The sequence below is a fragment of the Manacus vitellinus genome, unplaced genomic scaffold, assembly GCF_001715985.3.
Source record: "Manacus vitellinus isolate BGI_N305 unplaced genomic scaffold, ASM171598v3 scaffold_25_pilon, whole genome shotgun sequence".
Lineage (NCBI taxonomy): Eukaryota > Metazoa > Chordata > Aves > Passeriformes > Pipridae > Manacus > Manacus vitellinus.
Window position 1 is genome coordinate 9,437,354 of NW_021939882.1, and position 19,904 is coordinate 9,457,257.

Below are 19,904 nucleotides of genomic sequence, written 5' to 3' on the forward strand. Positions count from 1 at the left end.
CAGTGATGTGTTTGTGTGGAGGCAAACCAGCCCCAGGTTACTGGAGCTGTGTGTGCTGCAGGCAGGCTGTGGAGGTGATAAACTGGATCACTGTAGCTGGAGCAGTCTGGGAACTGTTACAATAGAGGGGATAAAATAAGGCTGATACAGAGAGTTGTTGGATTGAGGCCACCTTATCTCCCTGTGACCTGGGCACAGTGGAGGATATAATGCCTCAGTAATGCTGGGACAGTGCAGGCAAACCCAGCAGACCCTGTGACATGGTGAGATTGCTGTGACTCCGGGTCTGGGCAGCCTGCACAGGTCACTGAGGCAGGTGCCAAACGTGGCTCCTGGGTTGAAGATGCAGCTTTACTTTCCAAAATCCTGGCTGTTAGTTTTGTGACCCTGCCAGAGTTGCCACCAGCAGCTTTTTAGCAATAACATGGTTGTTTTTGAAACGAAATGAACTGAACTCTTCCTGTTTTGTAGGAGTTGAACGATCTGGCACGTGATCCTCCAGCACAGTGTTCAGCAGGGCCTGTTGGGGATGACAGTAAGTATCCTGCTCTCAGCAGACACCTGCACTCTGCCACTTCTTTCCTCCTAAAACAGGATGTCCAGCACCTCAGCAAGGAGAACCCTTCTATTTCTTCTGGTTAGAGTACTAGATACTGCTCCCCATCCTGATATGAAATTTGTTGCTCTTCTGTATCCCTTTAACACCTTCCTTGTGTATCACTGATGCTGCTCCCACTCTATTAATTGGACAACTCGATGCATATCTTAAGTTACACCTTTTGAGTTAACTGTTCTGGAATTCTGGATGGAGTTAGGAAACCTCAGTAGCTCTGTGGCCAAACCAGCAAGCACCTGCCCACAGCTTTCTGCACTTGGATATCTAAACTGTACATGGTGCAGTCATGTGTTCTTGTAGAACTAAAACAATCTACTCCCAGGACTCCTGCTAGTACAGCAAGGTCAGGGTTAGCTCTGTTTTACACAGCAGTTAGGTAACACTGCCTTTTTTTTTTTTTTGAAGAGGGTTATATGTAGACCTTGAGGTTGAGAGGTTAAAATGTGGTTGGAAGGAAAATGTGGACAAATTACAACTTGAATCATGAAGTAATGTTGGTTGGGTTTGGTTTTGTTTTTTGAATTTATAGGCAGGATTTCAAGCAATTTCACTTGGTTTGGAATCCTTCTTGTGGCTTTCTCAATAAGCAAAACCAGAATGTCTAAACTCTGCTGTCATGACTAACCTGTGGCCTGACTGGGACATGGGTGCTTAGGGATGAGGGAGGAGGTGCAGGAGAAGCATCCTTAAATCATACACTTCGTCAGGAACCATAGTGACAGCAAAAGGGGGAATAACTTCAGACTGAGAGTAAGTTTAGGTTGGATATTGGGAAGAAATTCTTCCCTGTGGGGGTGGTGAGGCCCTGGCACAGGTTGCCCAGAGAAGCTGTGACTGCCCCATCCCTGGGAGTGTCCAAGGCCAGGCTGGATGGGGCTTGGAGCAACCTGGGCTAGTGGAAGGTGTCCCTGCCCATGGCAGGGGGTGCAAAAATACGATCCTTGTGTTCCCTTCCAACCCAAACCATTCTGACTCTGTGTTTGTAACCTGTGCCCAGATCAGTGTGCCCTGCCAGCTCCTGGTAGGGGACAGCCTCAGACAATCTCTTTGGCCTCCACATCAGCTGGTGTTTGCTGTGCCAGGCTGCTCTCCCGAGGTGTGATTTGCAGTTATTCTGTCCTTTTGAAGCTCGAGGAGGTGTGTTAAGCAGGAAAAAAGCAGCTCTTTAAAATCCTACCCTGATTTTTTTTATCTAATGTTGATTTATAGTAAGAAGATCTACTGTCATCTTGTGCCTGTATTTTGGCCCAGGGAGGGGAGGACAAGATACATCGTGTGACTTGACTTCAGGCTGTTTATGTGGCTGGTTCTTACCTTAGTTGTAAGTGGTGTTCCCCAGTCTGCTTTGATTAGAATCATGGAATATCCTGAGTTGGAAGGGACCCACAGGGATCATCCAGTCCAACTCCTGGCCCTGCCCAGGACACCTCAATACCACCCTGTCCCTGAGAGCGTTGTCCAAACCCTCCTGGAGCTCTGGCAGCCTTGGGGCTGTGACACTGCCCTGGGGAGCCTGTTCAGTGCCCAACCACCCTCTGGGGAAAGAACCTTTTCCTGATATCCAACCTAAACCTCCCCTGACACGGCTCCAGGCCATTATTAGCTGTGAATAAGGCACCTTAACTGATACCCTGTACATTATGATGGTTTTCTGTGAGAGGCCTTTCACCTGCAGCAGTTCTGCAGGTTGTACCATCTTCTTCATTTTCACCAGAAAGCCTAAAATTATACTCAACTATTTTTTTAATAGCACCATCAAACTCTTGTCATAGCTTAGGTGAGCAAGATCAGTAGGATGTTTGCAGTGAGACAAGAACACTTGCAAATCCAGCTTTTCAATGTGGTCTCTCACTGATATACTGTCAGCAAAGCTTCCAAGCTCCTAAGAGAGGGGATATTTAAGTAGGGAAACCCTCCAGCTGTTTGCTGAGAGCTCTGAGCTCAGGTGTCCTTTCTGAAAGGAAAAAATTAGCCACCAAGGTCTTTCTGAATAATTTCTGAACACTTCAGCAGTTCTGAAGTGTATAGAAACTTCCACATTCCTACAGAAATGTAGACCTAGTTTAAAAAAAAACCCACTTGAAACCTGAGAATGAAAATACTGAAATTAGTGGGGGTGTTACTGTTGAGCAGAACTGTCAAACAAGTGGAAGCTCAGCTTGGCTTTGAGAGTGTTTAGCAGTAGGGTCAAGCTTTTAGTGACTTCACAACTTATTTCTGCTTTCCAAATAGTGTTTCAAAGAGGTTTGTAGTTTCATGGAAAAGAAATGACTAAGATGGAGAGCCAGGCTGAGGCTTTTATTCCCTTAAATTAGCGAGTGCGATTTGTGCCCCGATAAACTGCTTTGTGGTTTCCAGAGCCTTATCAAAGGTGATGACGATTGTCTGGCAGAGAAGGTGGAAAGTTACTGCTGAGCACAGAAAGCTTTAAATTACTAAAAGTTCTTCTTGTGCCACCTTTCTGAAGGACCTCTGATGAAAGACTTTAGTTGTTGAGAGCAACAGTTCGGGGGTGTGTAAGTGGATAGCAGTGGCAGCAGCAGCAAAGTGCCTTCTCCCAAATCCCTGTGCCCCAGGTGTGCCTTGGCTGCCTTGTCAGAGTGACATTTCCTGATGTTCAGGACATGCTGTACTTGCAAAGTGCTCTCCTGTGGCTACTTCAGCTGATACAAACTGTCCCCAGCTATAAGTGTCTCATCCCTGTAGTTCATAAACTTTGGGAAGTGAAGAGCTCTTCCTGCCTTGTTAACTGTAGGAATGGGATTTTCTTGGCAATGTAGTTTTAGCCCTTTTCCACCCACCTCTGGCCTGTGTTTTGGAAATGTGCTTGGGACTGGATGACATTGGTGTGCTTCCAGTGGCTTAACTATTCCAGACATGTACCTGTGCTTACCTACTGAAAGTCAGCAGCCCCCTTACTTTGTAAATACCTTTTTATGGGTGATTTCAAAGGAAAGAATCAATTGGAATAAGCTCTGCATGTCAAATCCATCCTGTCGTTCATCAGACTTGTCCTGGATATTGTGAGGATCTAAAGCTTAGGTTAAACAAGCTCTTTGCTTGAGCCTGGGGTTGGAGCTTTCAAAAAGTTAAGATTCACTGTGGAAATGTTTTTCTTTCTGGTTTCTTGTTGGGCTTAAGACGATAGATGGTTATTTGAACTTCTCTTTTCAGTGGTGCCTGTGTGCACTCCAGTGAATCTCATCAGCATCTACTGGTGCCTGTGAGATTTTTGGTGGTTTTGCTGTGACTGGCCACAGTCTTCCCTATGGGGTTCCTGCTGCCCCTTTGTCCTCTGCTCCAGGTTTCTCCCTGTCACCTGCAGCTGGACAGGCACTTCCTGGGAAGCTGGCTGAACCCCTTGAAAGGGGGGGAATGCCACATATGGACATGTGATCTGCTGTCTCTGTTTCCTGGCTCTGCACTGAATGTAGTTTCTCAAAGGCTGCTGCATCCAAGCTCCTGAGAGAGGAGATATTTAAGTAGGGAAATGGGCTGAGGGCTCTAAGCTCAGATATCCTTTCTAAAAGGAAAAAAATCAGCTGCCAAGATCTTTCTGAATCATTTCTGATCTGTTCACCAGTGCTGAACTGTATAGAAACTTCCACATTCCTATAGAAATGTAAGACTAGATTAAAACAAACCTGCTCCAATCCAACACTCATTTCCTCTGTCCTTGCAGGGCTGTTCCCACTTTGCCTTTTTCCTTCTTCCTTGTATGACATCATTCCCAGCTGTAATGCCTGTACCACGTGTAATTAAAAACTGCTCATGCTAGATTAGAACAGGTAGTACCACTCCTAACTTCTGGCCCAGGTAGTCTTGACAGCTGTAGACACCACACATCTTGTGTCTGGAAGGCTTCCCTAGCAACAACTGGAGTCACCTCCAGCTTCCCAGTCTGAAGGTGCCATGTAGCTGACATCCATGCTGAGGGGAGCTTCCATGGTCCTATTTCCCAAATAATTTGTGCTCCTTGCCCAGGCACTGGAGGCTTTGGGGATGCAGGAACTCCAAGAACTCCCTAATGTGCCTCATACAGATTATCAGCTTGGATTGTTTTCCTTTCCAGCATGACAACATTCTTCACAAGTCCTCTGTATGACCAGATTTATGTTCTCTTGGACAGATGCATATGAGTGAGGTTTAACTTTAGTCCACTTAACCTAAAATGTGTCCTAGCACATTCTGGTCCTGAGTCTGGAGCAGACTGTTGCTCCTGCATTCTCTTAAGACATTGCTTTCTGCTGCTTTAATGAAACCTTGAGGCCTCTGTGGAGAGACTAAGCTTAAAAGTTCAGTGAGGATAGCAGTGGCTTAAATTACCTCTGTACATGTGGTGTACACAGAGCTGGGGCTTGTTCTCTGTGTGACCAGGGCTCTGAGAGGAGAGCAGGTATGAGCTCATCATGTACCTTTTGTCCTCACAGGGCAGTCGTGGAAACTTGGTTCAGCTGCTTCATTAGAAACTGCAGAGTTTAAACTCACAGTTCTGAGTCTGAAAGGTTGCCTAGGACTGTCTGGATTTCAATTGTCACAGGATTTTTGCAGGGCATATGTGTGGTACCACAGCAATCCTGGGCTGTGGAGCATTGAGTACTTTGCCCTGTGTCTGTTTAATTCTTTGGCTCCCTTCCCTGCAGCCTTTCAGAAGGCTTTGTTTTGAAAATAGACTTTTCTGTGCTGCTTTGTCTGGAAGAAAGTAAGATCATTACTTGAGCTTCTCCAAACTGAAGTAAATCTCTCTCTCTTTCAGTGTTCCATTGGCAAGCTACAATAATGGGACCAGTAAGTATGAGAGAATTGATGCTCGTGGCTTTTTATGGTGGGTTGTCTTGTAATAACTCCTCAAGCTGCAATGATTCTTTCTCATTAACAGAACGACAGTCCCTATCAAGGTGGAGTATTTTTCTTGACAATTCACTTCCCAACAGATTATCCCTTCAAACCACCTAAGGTGAGTGGCTTCTACCATAAATCCATCCTTTACCATGTGGTCTGATGTATATATTTGTGAGCCTACACTGAAAATTTTCCTTCTTCTGCAGGTTGCATTTACAACAAGAATCTATCATCCAAATATTAACAGTAATGGCAGCATTTGTCTTGATATTCTACGGTCACAGTGGTCCCCAGCACTAACTATTTCAAAAGGTACCTCCAATGCTCATTTTAATGTTACTCTGCTGAAATGAAGTACTGATTTGGGATGTAAAAACCACTGCATTCCTGCTGGCATCAACCATTTCTGTGGTCACTGCTTCAGTGTGACCCTGCCTGGAGCTGACAGCCAATTCCTGAGTGTAGGATGCTCGGGATATCCATCTTCCTTGGGGCACAGGGACACTCCTCAGCTTTGCCAGTGGATCAGATAAGTCCTGCTGCACTGAGTACACACTTCTGCCACCTCACCTCAGAGTCTGAACACTGACACTAGGCTAAATTTTATATATTTTTAGTTAATGACAATGAAAGACTTTAATGTTCAGAATACACACCAAGTAAAATATGTAAGGGAGCAGCTGTAGTTTTAAGAAGTTCTAAACTTGTCTAACTGTTTGGCATCTTAAAAGACCCTTTTTCAAGGAAACATCATAACTTCGTGTTGGCAGCTTTTAAACAAAGCTTTCAATGACATGCACTGCTAAAGCATGTTATAAAACTTAACTAGCTTGCACTATCTTGACTTTTTTTAGCTAAAAATATCTTGGACCCTGTGAACTGAGTTAGTGGTTAGCTTGGAATGTATCCTTTGCCTGGTAAAGCAGAATTCATATTTATTATAAATACGAGGCTTTAAATGCTTGAAAGAAGACCCAGGTTGGAATTTTATTGATTTTTCTGGCTAATGAAACTATAGATTTATAAACTGTAGATCAAGTTTGTAGGTCTAGCCATGGCTATTTAGGAATATTTTGAATCTACCCTGTGCATGGGCCATGTCTCAACTCCTCTGTTTTGTAGCTTCACACTGTCCTTGTGCTCAAACGCTGCAGTTGCCACATTGATGACATTATCCTTCACATCATGTCTCTGCTCTGAGGCTTTCCTGTGCCCTCTCCTTCTCCCCAACTCCCTGTGATGTTTCTGGGCAGTTTTTGCTTTAGGCAGGTGATTTCTGGTACATCCCTTGGACATCATCATTGTCTCTCTTTCCCTGAACCCACAGAAGTTCCCACCTTCTCTGTCCAGCTAAAGGCATTTGTAGAAACAGTTGGAAAGGCAAAACAGTATCTCCTTGTCTCTTGTCAGAAGTGAATTTGCTCGTGCACGAGGCTGAAAGGCTTTGTTGTGAGTTGAAAGAACTGAAGAAATGGTGTCAGTAAAGGGAAAATGATTGTCAGGTTGCTGTAATTTCCTTACAAGTGCTCTCAGTCAGTACTGGCTGCTCCTGGAAGCACCAAGTTAGCACCAAGCACTGACATCTGTTCTGGTTTGATTTAATTGCTGTATAACTGGGCAGAATGTGTGTTGTTTTAGGGAGTCTAAAGTGGCCATATGGGCAGTGGGGTGATAGACAGCATGCTTGAAAATACTGGGAGATAGACTGGAATTGGGACAGTTGGGAAAAGATGGGACAAGAATTCAAGAGGCTGGTTAAGGGCAGCAGTGGGCTGAAAATACATCCTAATGTTAATTTTGCTGCCCAAATACATTTGCAATATGCTTTAACATCTCCTTCTGTTTTCTGCTTTGGACTCCTTTTTTTCCTTACCCTTTTATACTGTATCCTCCTGGCTCAGCTGGAGTTCTGTGGGATCAGGGTGGCTGTTCTGTGCCACTGTGTCCCTTCCACTGCCCCCTGTGAGTGCCTGCTGGGGTCAGGGGGCTCTGTAATGCTGATCATTTCTCACTCACTGAAGAGAAGTTCATTCAGTACCCAAACTTTGCTGCACATGCAAAGCATCCATACAGCTCTAACCTGGGAGAAAATCTTTTTCCCAGTTCCCTTGGGGTACATTTATTGAAGGAATTAAAACAGCAAAGCAAATTCTTATAGGTGACTTTACAGAAACTGGGAATACTTTCCTCAGAATCACAGAAAGCAGAGCTCAGCTTCAGAAGCAAAGAGCTGATGGTCCCATCTGGAACAAGTGTAAAGAAATTGCACAAAGGCAACTTGAGTCTTTTAGGGCTGAAATCTTGTGTTCAGTCAGGTTAGAATGTGTCATGACAGACTTTGGGGCTGTTTCAGCTCTCCAGTGACTGATCAGCCTTGTCAAAGAATGGATGTGTTCCTAGCAGGAAAAGCTGTTGGATTAGGTAGTTTAGAGTGAGTAACAGGACTTAAGACATTCAGCAATAAGCTCACATCCCTTCCAAAGCAGCAATTTAGTATTTGTGTTGTAGATTTCTTAGAGTATTTCCTAAATTGTGCCACCTTTTAACTGGGATGCTACTGGGAGCAAGCTGTTTGAATTTAAAATCTGTAAGCAGATAACTAGAGCACAGCTGAAAAAAAAAATGTGCTTTCTACTGATTGAGAAATCTGGAAAGACTAGAAACAGTCCTTCTAGGAAAAAGCTTATCGTGCACAGCTTCCTCCTGAGGCAGCTGGGAGGCAGCACTGTCAGCAGCTTGGATGGGCTTGGTGTTATGTTGCAGTTAATGTGTGGTACATGAACGTGTTTTACACCTTAAACCTCCAAGGAGGGAGGGGAAGGGGTGTGCAGTGACTTCCTTTGGATTTAAAGTGTCACTTTTTGGTGAAAAGGCAGTGATAAATCTTGTCAGTGGTAGTTAATCATCTCAGTTTGCTGGTGAAGGGTCTTGGCCCCTCACACTCTGGAGCCCTCTGTAAGCAACTTGATAAAGTGATTGTGGCTATGACAGGTGACTGGCATTTTGGGCTTTTGTTCTGTCCCTCCTGGAATTGTTAAAACAGCTTCTGAAGACTTGGGGGAACAACAGTGAGTGTCTCAGTAGAACAGCTGGTTTGCTTGTATTAGTAATTCTTTACTCAGTGTTCCTTAAAGAATACATATTGGAGAATAAATCATCTCAAAATACAGTCTTAACCACACCTTGGTGGGCAATTTGAACTACAAGGCTTAAGTAGAATGTGTAGGCTTAAATTAAAAACATTATCTCCAAGTCTGTACAAATAAGAATCCCTGTTGCCTGAAACAGGAGAATGAAGTATTTTAACATGATTACAGCTGTTCCCAGCCACTTTTGGGGGGAAAAACCCCCACACTTTCTCTTAAACTTGGCAAGGGGATGTGCAAGAGTTGATCATGAAGTACTTCTGCAGTGAAAGTCAGTCAGCTCACTCTGTCCTGTCCCACTTCTCCCCATGTGTTGTAACTAGTGACTCATGGAACCTGTTTTGAGTGTGCTGGAGGGGCAGTGAGGAACTTCAGCCTCAGTCATGGCAGAGTTCAGCTCTGCTGTCCAAACTTCCATGCCCAGTGTGCTGTGGATTTTCTGTGCTGCTGCTCTTCAAGAATTGCTTAACTGAGACTTACTGTGTGGGATTTCCCAAGTACCCAGCGACCTAAATGAACTGGACCTTCACAGTGCAGTCTTAAAAATTGGGAACCTGGTTTCTGATCGTCTTCTTGGCACTTTAATTTGCCTGTTGTAACACTTACCCACATAACTGGGTGGCTTTGTCACAGAGCATGGGTGTGACATGATGTGCTGAGTTGGGGTTGTAAGGGAAATGCCCATTTTTGCTTTTCAACTCTCAAAACTATAGTTTAACCACTTGTGCAGCTTCCCAGATGTTGCTCCAAGGAAGTTTGTGCTAGGAGGAGTGCGGCTGGCAGGTTGAGGGATGTGATCCTTCCCCTCTGCTTGGCACTGGTGAGACTGAATCTGGAGCACATCTCCAGTGCTGGGCTCCCCAGAACAAGGAGGTCATGGATGTACTGGAGAGAGCCCAGTGAAGGGCCATGAATGCCATGGAGGGACTGGAGCATCTCCCGTTATGAGGCAGGCTGGGAGCTGGGACTGTTCAGCCTGGAGGAGAGAAGGCTTGGGGGGATCTTATCAGTGTCTGTAAATACTTGAAGGGAGGGTACAGAGGTGACAGAACCAGACTGTTCTCAGTGGTGCCCAGTGACAGGGCATGAACTGAAGCACAGGAGGGTCCCTCTGAACAGCAGGAAACACCTTTTTGTGTTTTATTTTTACTGTGAGAATGCTGAGCACCAGCACAGGTTGCCTTGGGAGGTTGTGGGATCTCCTGCCTTTTGAGATACTCAAAAGCCACCTGGACACAGTCATGGCCAGCCTGCCTTAGGTGGCCCTGCTTGAGCCAGGGGGCTGGACAAAATGATCTCCAGAGATCCTTTTCAACCTCAACAAGTCTGTGGTACACTGGGCAACACTTAACTTTTCTTCTTTTGTCACCAGAAATTGTTGAACTGACTTAGCAGGAATTCAAGTTGCTTTGAAGCCAGAAGTTTAAACTGCTCAGATTTAAAGGTACACTTCCTGTAGGGCTGGGGAAGAGGCTGGAGGAGTTGGAAATGGGACTGTGGTTAAGAAATAGGATTGAACTGGAGCAGAGTCTGAAGCTGCTTTAATTTTATTTGGGTGCATCTTGCCTGTTCACAGCCAGGAGCCACTCATTTGGAGCTGTTGGACCAGTGGTGTTTTCAGCATGTTTAAAGTTAAAAGCTTAATGTTTGTCAGTGCTGATAAAACTCTTTGACAGCTGTGTGCCTCAAAAGTTTCAAGAGTCTGGGGCCTGAAACTCCAAAGCAGTGATTGTATAGGAGAATGCTCCTTCCAGGAATCAGGTTGCTTCCTGATTTTGAGGAATAGAGGTGGAAGTAGCAGTGGGCCTTGATGTGGAGGCTGCCAGGCATCAGTGAAGGAGCTGCTGAGAGAAGCAGGACAGCTGAATGAACCCCCCAACACGGAATTCAGAATTCCTCAGCAGTGTTGTGTCCAAGGCTCATATTTCTGCTGGCAGAGGTGTTTCACAATCAATTAAACCTGAGCTGACACACTGTTAGTTTCATATTCAGAGACTTTGCTGGATCAGGAGGCACAGCACTGTCTCCTGGTCTCCAGGAGGTGACAAATGGCTTTCCACAGAAAGACCTTATGGGCACAGTGTTCATCACTCCCCTGGGACAGCAGGTGGGGTGGGCTGCTGCCATTGCTGGGAACTGCTGATGGCCAGGAATCAATGCTTCCCTGTGTTATCCAACTGTTCCATGTCAGTGCATGACCTTTTTGATTATAAGGTGATCCTGAGACTCCTGTGTGACTCCAGCCAAGACAGAGAGCTGAGTAAGTGTCATCCTGCTGTCCTGACAGTCTGGCATGCAGAGCAACCATCTCAGCACTTTCTTGGTACTCTGCACCAACAAAGGGTTTGTTAAATAATCTCTGTGCTTGCTTAGAGATGGACCCTTGCTCCTGGGTGGATTCTAAATTGGCTCCTCTTTGGAGAGCAGTAAGTGCACCAAGCAACTGTTGGATCAGAACACACCAGTTGTTTCTTCTGGATAGCTTCATTACCTTGGAAAAATTGGTGCTTTTCATCTCCCTGCTGTGATTCAGCTGGAGATTCCATTGCTCCTCAGTTGCTTTTCCTTACCCTGAAGTGTCCCATGGATGAGTGCTTTACTGGAGCAGGTTTGTTTGGAATTCCAGCTAGACTTAAACAGCAGTATCTGTAGTGGCTGGTACTCTGTCAGGGATGGCTGGAGTGGTGGATATTAGACCAGTCAGGCTTTGCAGACAAAGTGAATCATCTGGGGGTTGTGTTTGGAAGATGAGGAAGTGGAGATCAGCTGCTTTTAAGAGTCTCTTCACCTCTGAGTTCCAGGAACTTTAACATGCCTCTTAAATTTGGATGAGCCAATAGATGTTCCAGTAGGGCTTTAAACTGTGTTCCACACTGCTCATTTGGCTACTGCTGGAAGGACCTGTGGAGAGCTGTTGTCATGGGTTGTCCTGAGCTGCTTCCTGGCAGAGGAACCTCAGCCACGGAATTTACAAGTGGAATTTGCATCTTACCCACCCCTTCAGTCTGAGGTGGGGCAGAAGCAGGAAGGTGAAGTTGCTCATTGGGGTGGGTGAGCTGGCCTGGGAGGTGTGAGAGCACAGCAGCTGCTGAGGAGGGGAGGTGGATCATGCTGTGCTGAACTGTAGCTGATCCTGCTGACAAGCTGTCCATGGCAGGATTTTCTGCCTGGAGAGATTGTGCTTGAACTTCAGAGTGTTTTGTGAAGGCAAGTCTTGCAGTGGGAACTTGGATGCCAGTTGTGCTGTGTTACACTGTAGACTGTATTCTGCATGTTTCTCAAACAGTCTAATATTAACTCTTCAGTGACCATTCTGCCTGATGAAGGTGCATTTCTCTCACTGCTCTGTGGGGAAGCTAAGCCCATTTTTAGAACCACTTTGTTGTCAGCCTGTTTGCTTGATGAGTTTGGTTCTCCCAGTCCCTTCGTGTTATGAAGTACTTGGTCTGTGCTAGTTCCTGGCAGCAGGAACCACACTGAAGACTAGGTTGTATTTGTTGTCTGCAGAGATAGATAGGGAGCACAGCTGAAAGGTTGGAGGTCAGTAGGCTGCCTGGTGAGTGAAATAAAACAAAGCAAACCCAATTTTGAAGTGAAAGGGAGCTTTAAACTGATAGTGGTTCTGAGTTGCTTAATGTTCTGCTGCAGACTGGGCAACTCTGACAGCTAGGAGTGAAGAGATGAGAAACAACTCTGTACAGAGCTGTTTCAAGGGAGGAACCCTTTGAATCAATGGCAAGGAAAGTTTATTTTGCAGTTACTGACAAAAATCCAGACTTGAATTCAAGGAGTGCACACTTGTGGTACATCCCTTCCAGTGGGAGACTCCAAGGGATGCTGTCAAGCTGATAATGCTTTGCCTATGGTCATGCAGGATGTGTAGGACAAGGTGTAAAAATGTCACTTACCTGCCTTGTGTAGTTATTCAGCTTGATTCTGTGGTTACAAAGCTTTTTGGAAACTTTTTTATTGTCTCCTACCAATAGAGTAGTCATTTGAGTAGTAAATGTCAAGGCTTTGCTGTGGAGCTCATTGCTGTAATACTTGATTGCAGAGGAGGGTGGTCTGGTGAGTCTCTAATTCCATAGTGTTGGTTTAATTAGTTGCTCTGATACACCACTGACATATTTGATTGCTTCCTCTTTACTCTTGCACTTGAAACTTGGAGAAGGTGCCTTTTCCAAGGGGTTTTTCCATAGTGGTCTGGAGGCTCCTTATGTTGGTTGGTCTAAAAGGTGTGTATGTGCAATGTTCTAGTGGAAAACCTCAAGAGAAACTTCCTGAATTGATATGGACAGATAGCTGGGTTCAGCAGGATATTAAAATTACACTAGTTTAGATAACTGGTTAAAAATGCTCTTCTTGCTGGGGCTGTACAGATAAAAATGGAATGAAGTCACCAGCAAGAACAAGTGTAATGAGAATAGTTTGGATTAATGAAGACTTAAAAAAATTAAACAAAGCAGATGAATGTGGCAGTGCAGCTTGAAGCCAAATGATTGGGTCCATTTTTATTCAGTGTTTTTTGAGTGATGCTGAAAAGTGAACTGCTGAGTGTTGGGAAAAGGGGTGTTAGGGTGGGCTGAGAGCACTGACCAGGCCTGCAGTGTGGTTCTGAGCCACTGTGTTCCGAAAAGTCCTTGGTTTTTAAAGGCTGTGGTAAGATAAAACTTGAGAGAATAGTTACAATAGTTGACCAGAAAACTTGGGTTGGATTTCCTGCTGTTTCTGGTGAAGGCAGGGGACAGGTTTGAGGTGTCTCACTCATCCTACAGCTGAAGAAACTCAAGTGATCAGGACAGTGGAGTCTGACAGACAGAAAGGAATGAGCTACAGGAGAATTGCTGGACAAACAGCTGTTTTGAGGCTAAACTGACTGGGAGCAGCTGGATGTGTCAGAGTCCCATTACTGAACACTTTACTCAGTGTTCAGGGGAAAGGAGCTGGTGCTGAAGCTGTACTACAGGTGCTGAATGTGCTCTGTCCCTTGCTGAGGAACAGCACTTCAGGACTAGTTGCTTCTACATGCCTGCCTCACACTCTGAAACTGTGTTCTGAGAGGGAGCTCAATAAATAGCCCAAATGCCAGTTATGATAGAGGATAATTAAACCCTGAACTCTCTCACAGGTGTACAGTAGAAAATTGGGAAAAGGAGGAAGAGGTTGATCTTTATTCCGAACCAGAAATATGTTCACTTAAATCAAGGCCACTTTATTACCACACCTTCCCTAAATGCTTTGAACTTGGAATTGAGAATTGATTAGTGAAGGGTCTACAGAAACAGGGGGGAAACTGAACTAAGTGGTTTTTTGTGTTCTTGGTGCTCACACCACCAAGCAGCACACTCAGTTCAGATGTAGGGAAGCTTTCACTTTTGTCCCACTTGGAAAAAAACCTCTTCTCCATTTCCATTGAATATCACACCTGTTAACCTCTTCTCTCTGGAGGGGGGTGAGGTCCTGGCACAGGTTGCCCAGAGAAGCTGTGGCTGCCCCAGTCCTGGAAGTGTCCAAGGCCAGGTTGGATGGGGCTTGGAGCAACCTGGAATAGTGGAAGGTGTCCCTGCCCGTGGCAGGGGGTGGAACAAGCTGAGCTTTAAGGTCCTTTCTAACCCAAACCATTCTGTGATCTTTTTTGTGGCCTGTGTTTTAACCTGTCTTAACTCCTTTGTTGTTTTTATGGGGCTGTGTGCTGTTTCCTTTCATTTTTCATGGATAGCTGCCTCGTGCAAGTGATGGAAATTGGAGCAGATTTGTGTTTTAGTGTCTTCAGACTCCTCACTCTTGTCATCTCCAACTTGCTCGGAGGCTGCACTGTGACAACTCCGCGTCGCTGCCATTGGTGAAGGGACATATGGAGTGGCACTGTTTGATCCAAACAGGCAGAGAGAAGGGAATGTTTGGCATTTCTGGGAGGGGGGCAAGATGTCCCTGCCGTGCCTGGCATAGTGTTGTCCCAATATGCTTTGCCTGTAACTCCCTGCCTTCTCCTCTCCTCTCTGGTGTGAATGTAGGAATGTCCGTGTGCTATTTGTGGCTTTGCAGCAGTCTCCTGGCTCCTTGTATGGATGAGATTGTCACTCAGCTGAGCAGGATGTGGCCTCTGGGATATAGGCACTATATATTTATAGTGAAACACTCAAGTTCTAGGGCTCTGGGGTTGGGAGCAGTGCAGGGAGCTGGGTGTTCTTGGGTCATTTTGAATATTACACTACACTTAATCCATCTCAATCTTCCTTATGCTTGGAAAATAATTGGGTAAAGCCTCTTAGTTCTCTGCAAGACTGGTGGATTTTCTAGCAGATCTTCAAGGCCAGGTTGGATGGGACTTGGAGCAACCTGGTCTGGTGGAAGGTGTCCCTGCCCATGGCAGGGGGTTGGAATGAGATGAGCTTTAAGTCCCTTCCAACCCAAACCATTCTGTGATTCTTAAGTAGCTGTGAACAGCCCTTTCTTAATTCATCTCAGCTGGACTTGTCTGCTGTTTGACTTTTGATTAGTGCTGCTCCAGGTCATTTAACAGTGAGGTGTCTGGTGTAGGGAAAAGCTGAATTTCAGGTGCTAAAGCAGGGAAGTCTTCCCAGAATGCTCTCACGTGTGGGTTCAGATAGACATGGCTGCTGCTGGACACACCTTATCCAGGAGGGTATTCCTTGTGACAGTGTGGTCATATGAAGTTGTGTAGTTCACTGGTAAGGAATTCTGTTCAGAATTACTCAACTGATGTACCTGGGATTACTGCTCCTTGGGAATTTTAAATAAATGCTGCTGATGCTACTGGCTGGAGGGGAAGGAAGGGTATGGGCTCACCTGTGCAGGTGTCCTCAGCTGCACTGAAACTAATTGTGTCTCTCTTCTCTCCCCAGTACTTTTGTCCATCTGTTCTCTGTTGTGTGATCCCAATCCAGATGATCCTTTAGTGCCTGAGATTGCACGGATCTACAAAACAGATAGAGAAAAGTAAGTATGGAAACCAAAAAAATGTGGAATATGACAGGGCAGAATCTACACTTACACAGTAAAGGGGAACTGAAAGGCCCCAATTCTTGGAAAAGAGTGGAAAAAAAGGCAAATCAAAGCCCTAATTGTGGTCTTTTTAGGGGTGTTTTTGTTTTTCCCTGAGATCTGTAATGCCACTCTCTGAGCTGCTTTAATCCCACATAGCCAGCAGAGGGAGAGCAAGTTACTCCAACGGGAGAATATTCCATGGCAGCTCTGGGTCTGGAATCATACAAAGAAATAACAAAAACTCCCTGTTTCTCCTTCACTTGACAGCACAAGGGAAGAACAAGTGGTGTAGAGGTTGGGGTAGGAAGACTCCCAAGCTTCTGTACAGAGAAGCTTTAGTGCTAATGAGCACTTTAACAGCTTAATGACCATTGTAAACACTTTCTACCTCTCTGTTCCTTCCCAGATCTGGTCAGGGAAGGGAAAATGATCCACAAATTTGCTTTGTCTACTGCATGCTTGAGGAGCAGTGTTAGAGAAGTTCATGCATCCTGTTTTTGAGAGCTGCAAGAGCAGCAGCACCTCTTTGGAGATGCAGTGAACACTGTCTGTCTGCACTTGAAGTGTGCAGGACTCCTCTTCTTTTTTTTCTTCTTTTTTTTTTCTTTTTTTTTCTTTTTTTTTCTTTTTTTTTCTTTTTTTTTTCTTTTTTTTTTTCTTTTTTTTTCTTTTTTTTTTCTTTTTTTTTCTTTTTTTTTTTTTTTTTTTTTCTTTTTTTTTTCTTTTTTTTTCTTTTTTTTTTTTTTTTTTTTCCAAAAATAAGGTAACAAATTTTTGGGCTTAACCATAAGGACTTGCTGCTTGAGTAGTCTCTGAGCAGTGATGGGAAGGAGAGAGTTAGGAGTGGATTTTCAGATTCCTTAAGCTAAAGAATATTGTCTATGGACTAAATTCCAACACAAACCAACTTGGTGTGCATAACTATAGGAAAATTCTGGCTGTAAGTATCTTATTCTTTTAATTCTGTAGAATAAGAACAAGTGGTTGTCAGAGAGAAGCTTTTATCAGTGCAGTTAATCATAACTGCTTTGTTTTACACAAGTATCCTGAACTTCCTCTGACTGTGAAGGGTATTTGGGTGCAAAAGCCACGGGGGGAGTTGGGAATTGTTGTACCTTCAGAACAAAAACAATTCTGATGGACAAATCACTGTGTCCTGACTGTCATCAAAAAATGACAGTCAAATATGTAGCAAGGAACAGGGCTGTTGGGGTTGGGCAGATGAGTCAATGGCAGGTATTGGGTTGAACTTAGAAGGGAGGAGATGGCAGGGACACACAAATCTATTCCAGAATGTCCAAATGAAACCTTGCAGTAAGTTTTCCTAGGGGCTAGGGGAGGCACAGGTAAAGCCTTCCTGAGAATCCTTTCCCCTCAGCCCTTTCCTTGCTCTGTTTTATGGCTCCAGTCACAAAGATCTCATACTCCTGTTGTAAATATGACCAGGTGTTTCTTTTCCATGAAGCATCCTGGGCTTTCTTGTTCCCCCTGTTTGCTCAGTGTTTAATTTTGCTCTTAAATGTTACAAATTGTTGATAGTGTACTGTAGAGAGTGTGAGTTCATGCCATGTGTAGACTAGACTGCTGGAGCTGGAATACTGTGCAGATGCCACGTTAAATAAATCCTCTTTTTGTACATACAGGTACAACAGAATAGCTCGGGAATGGACTCAGAAGTATGCGATGTAATTAAAGAAATTATTGGATAACCTCTACAAATAAAGATAGGGGAACTCTGAAAGAGAAAGTCCTTTTGATTTCCATTTGACTGCTTTCTATGAGCCCACGCCTCATCTTCCCCTGTGCACATGTTTACCTGATACAGCAGTGCTGCGTGTTGTACATACTTGGAACAACAAACTAGAAATACTGTATTTCCCCGTACCAACATTGACTCCTAGCAGAGAAGTGTGTGTGTGAAAAGCTGGTTCTTCAGTCATAACTTTGTGAGCCTAAAAGCATTCCTTGCTGAGTTCAAATTGGGTAATCAGATGGGAATGGGAAGAGTCCTGGTGGTTCTCAGAGGTTTGTTTTTTTTTTAGGGACAGTGTTGCTGATCCATGAAGGATTTTAAGTGGAATCCTTTTAAACTCATAACAGTTATGAAAAGCAAGGTGAAGAACTTGAAACTGTTTCTGTATTCATTTTATTCTGAAGGACCTACACCTTAGGTAAATGTTATGACCAATGAGAAACTGTACCCACATCCTGTGTTTAAGGTCTAAGTTTAACCGGTCACCATTTAAATGGATTGGAGCTATTAGTGCATCAAGTGATGTTGATTTGTTTCAACTCTCTCCCTCCCTTCATACTTTTTTTGGTTTGTATGTGGTTTCTCAGTTAATACCTAGCTAATAGCTCTTATTTTTTTCTTAAGTTTTTTAACTGCTTAGGTCTTTCTGGATGTAAGGGTAAAAAAAAAAAAATCCATTTGACAGAAAACTTGTGTGTATTTAAAGACCCAACTGCTCCCCTGGAGCTTGTACGTTCAAGAATGATTAATCTGTGTAATAAACTGATTACTACAGTCATTACATATAACTTTGTGTGAATAGGCTTTTAATTTTCAGAGCAGTTTGTTACAGGCTTAAACTAACGGTGGATTTCTCTTAAAAAACAAAAACAAACCAACTTTTGGGTTGAAGTCGTGAAGCAGTTTGGTTTGCATCACACAAGGCACCTGAAGAGGCAAACAGGAGCTTGAGCACTTAGATGAAATCAGGATGTGTAGTGTGCCAGGAACTTGACTGTTAAACCAAATAAGCAGTTTACTAAATGCGAATCAGAGTGACATTTTACAAAGCCTGATGGTATTACTCCCACTTGCATGGGACCTAACACAATGCATATGTACTGTAGGTAAGTGAAACCTTATGTAACTAAAAAAAAAAAATGGATGTAAAAGGGTAAAAAAAATGAAAAAAAACAACCTACCAAACACATCAGCACAAACTTTCATAAAATGTAGCTTTTACATAATTACTTTGCACTAAACATTTGCAAATGTTCATACAGTTTTAAATTGTACTTGTATGTGTCTTTTTTTTTTTTTTTTTTTTTGGAACAAAGTCTTCACTTGAATCTAGTGAAAAACAAAAAAAATGTAGTTTGAAACTTTTCTTTGTATACAAGTGTATTTGCCAGCATCGTTGGTGTGACAGTAGGTGAGTCTGCAAGTTTATCTCCTCTTAGTAGAATTGTAACCCAAGCCATCGGGCAGGAGAGGCTGGAGCCGCTGGCTCTCCGGCCACAGGGTCTGTCCCAGCCATTCCCAAATGCATCTTGACACTCTTGCACAAACGAGGAATAAATGTCCACTGCTTTTGGTCTAAACCTGTTCCGCTTGTCTCATCTCTGGGTGTGTCTGCAGTGCTGCAGGAGGTGTGGCCCTCGTGCAGGGAGCTGTGTCCCTCTCCAGAGGCACCAGGAACACTGCTCTCCTGGCCTGGGGGCAGAGTGGCTTTGCTGGAAAAGGCATGGAGCACGTGTGTCCTGGCTGAGGGGTGACAGCTACAGGGGAGGGGGAGAGATTGCTGTGCAGGGCTGTGAGCCTCGGGTCGGGCCTCCCTCAACTCTTGGTGTCTGGAATGCTGGGAAGGCAGGGTGTGACTCTGGGTAACACCTGTGGCATTGGCAAACCTGGAGTGCAAGCTGGTGGCTGGGTTTGTGTCAGCCTGGCCTTTACTGACCTGTTGTAATGTGCAGGCTGTGCTCCTGCTGGACCCTCAGCAAGCACCTCAGTGGGGGAGTTTCACAGTTTATCACAGAATATTCTCAGTTGGAAGGGACCCCCAAGGATCACTGAGTCCAACTCTTAAGTGAATGGCCCATGCAGGGATGAAACCTTGTCATTATTAGCACCATGCTCTGACCAACTGAGCTACTCTTAGGGTTGCCCTCCCCTGTTTTTCCATGGGGTCACAGAAAGACAAGGGAGGAGCTTTGGGGGGATTCTCTTTACCTGCTTTGCAATGGAGCCTCCCAAGAATGATTTTTTGAGACAGACCTGGTTGGCTTTAGCAATTGGAAGTTGCTGAAAAAGATCACAGGCCTGTATGAGGGGAGAGAAAAAGGAGCAGTGACAACTGAGAGAGCTGAGGGAGATGGTTTCCCTTTCTGGTGGAGCAGAAGTCACATCCACGAGGTGACAGGACATTAATAAGCCATACATGCATTGAAATAGTCCTGAGTCTGTAACAGCTGCAGCTTGGATGATCCATTAACACATCTGCTCCTGTTGGGATGAGTCTCACTTGCAGTGAAGTGCTCAGGCAGTTCAGACTTTTTTTGCT

At 44.5% G+C, this 19,904-nt stretch overlaps 1 protein-coding gene across 1 annotated transcript; it reads left to right on the top strand.

The window, feature by feature from the left end:
• Positions 1 to 381: 381 nt before the first annotated feature.
• On the top strand, positions 382 to 18,147 carry UBE2D2 (ubiquitin conjugating enzyme E2 D2). Its single transcript, XM_029960298.1, has 6 exons — positions 382 to 535; positions 5,373 to 5,404; positions 5,496 to 5,573; positions 5,665 to 5,770; positions 15,471 to 15,564; positions 17,256 to 18,147. Coding segments are annotated over exons 1-6 (357 nt in total). The 5' UTR covers positions 382 to 534; the 3' UTR covers positions 17,302 to 18,147.
• Positions 18,148 to 19,904: the final 1,757 nt, after the last annotated feature.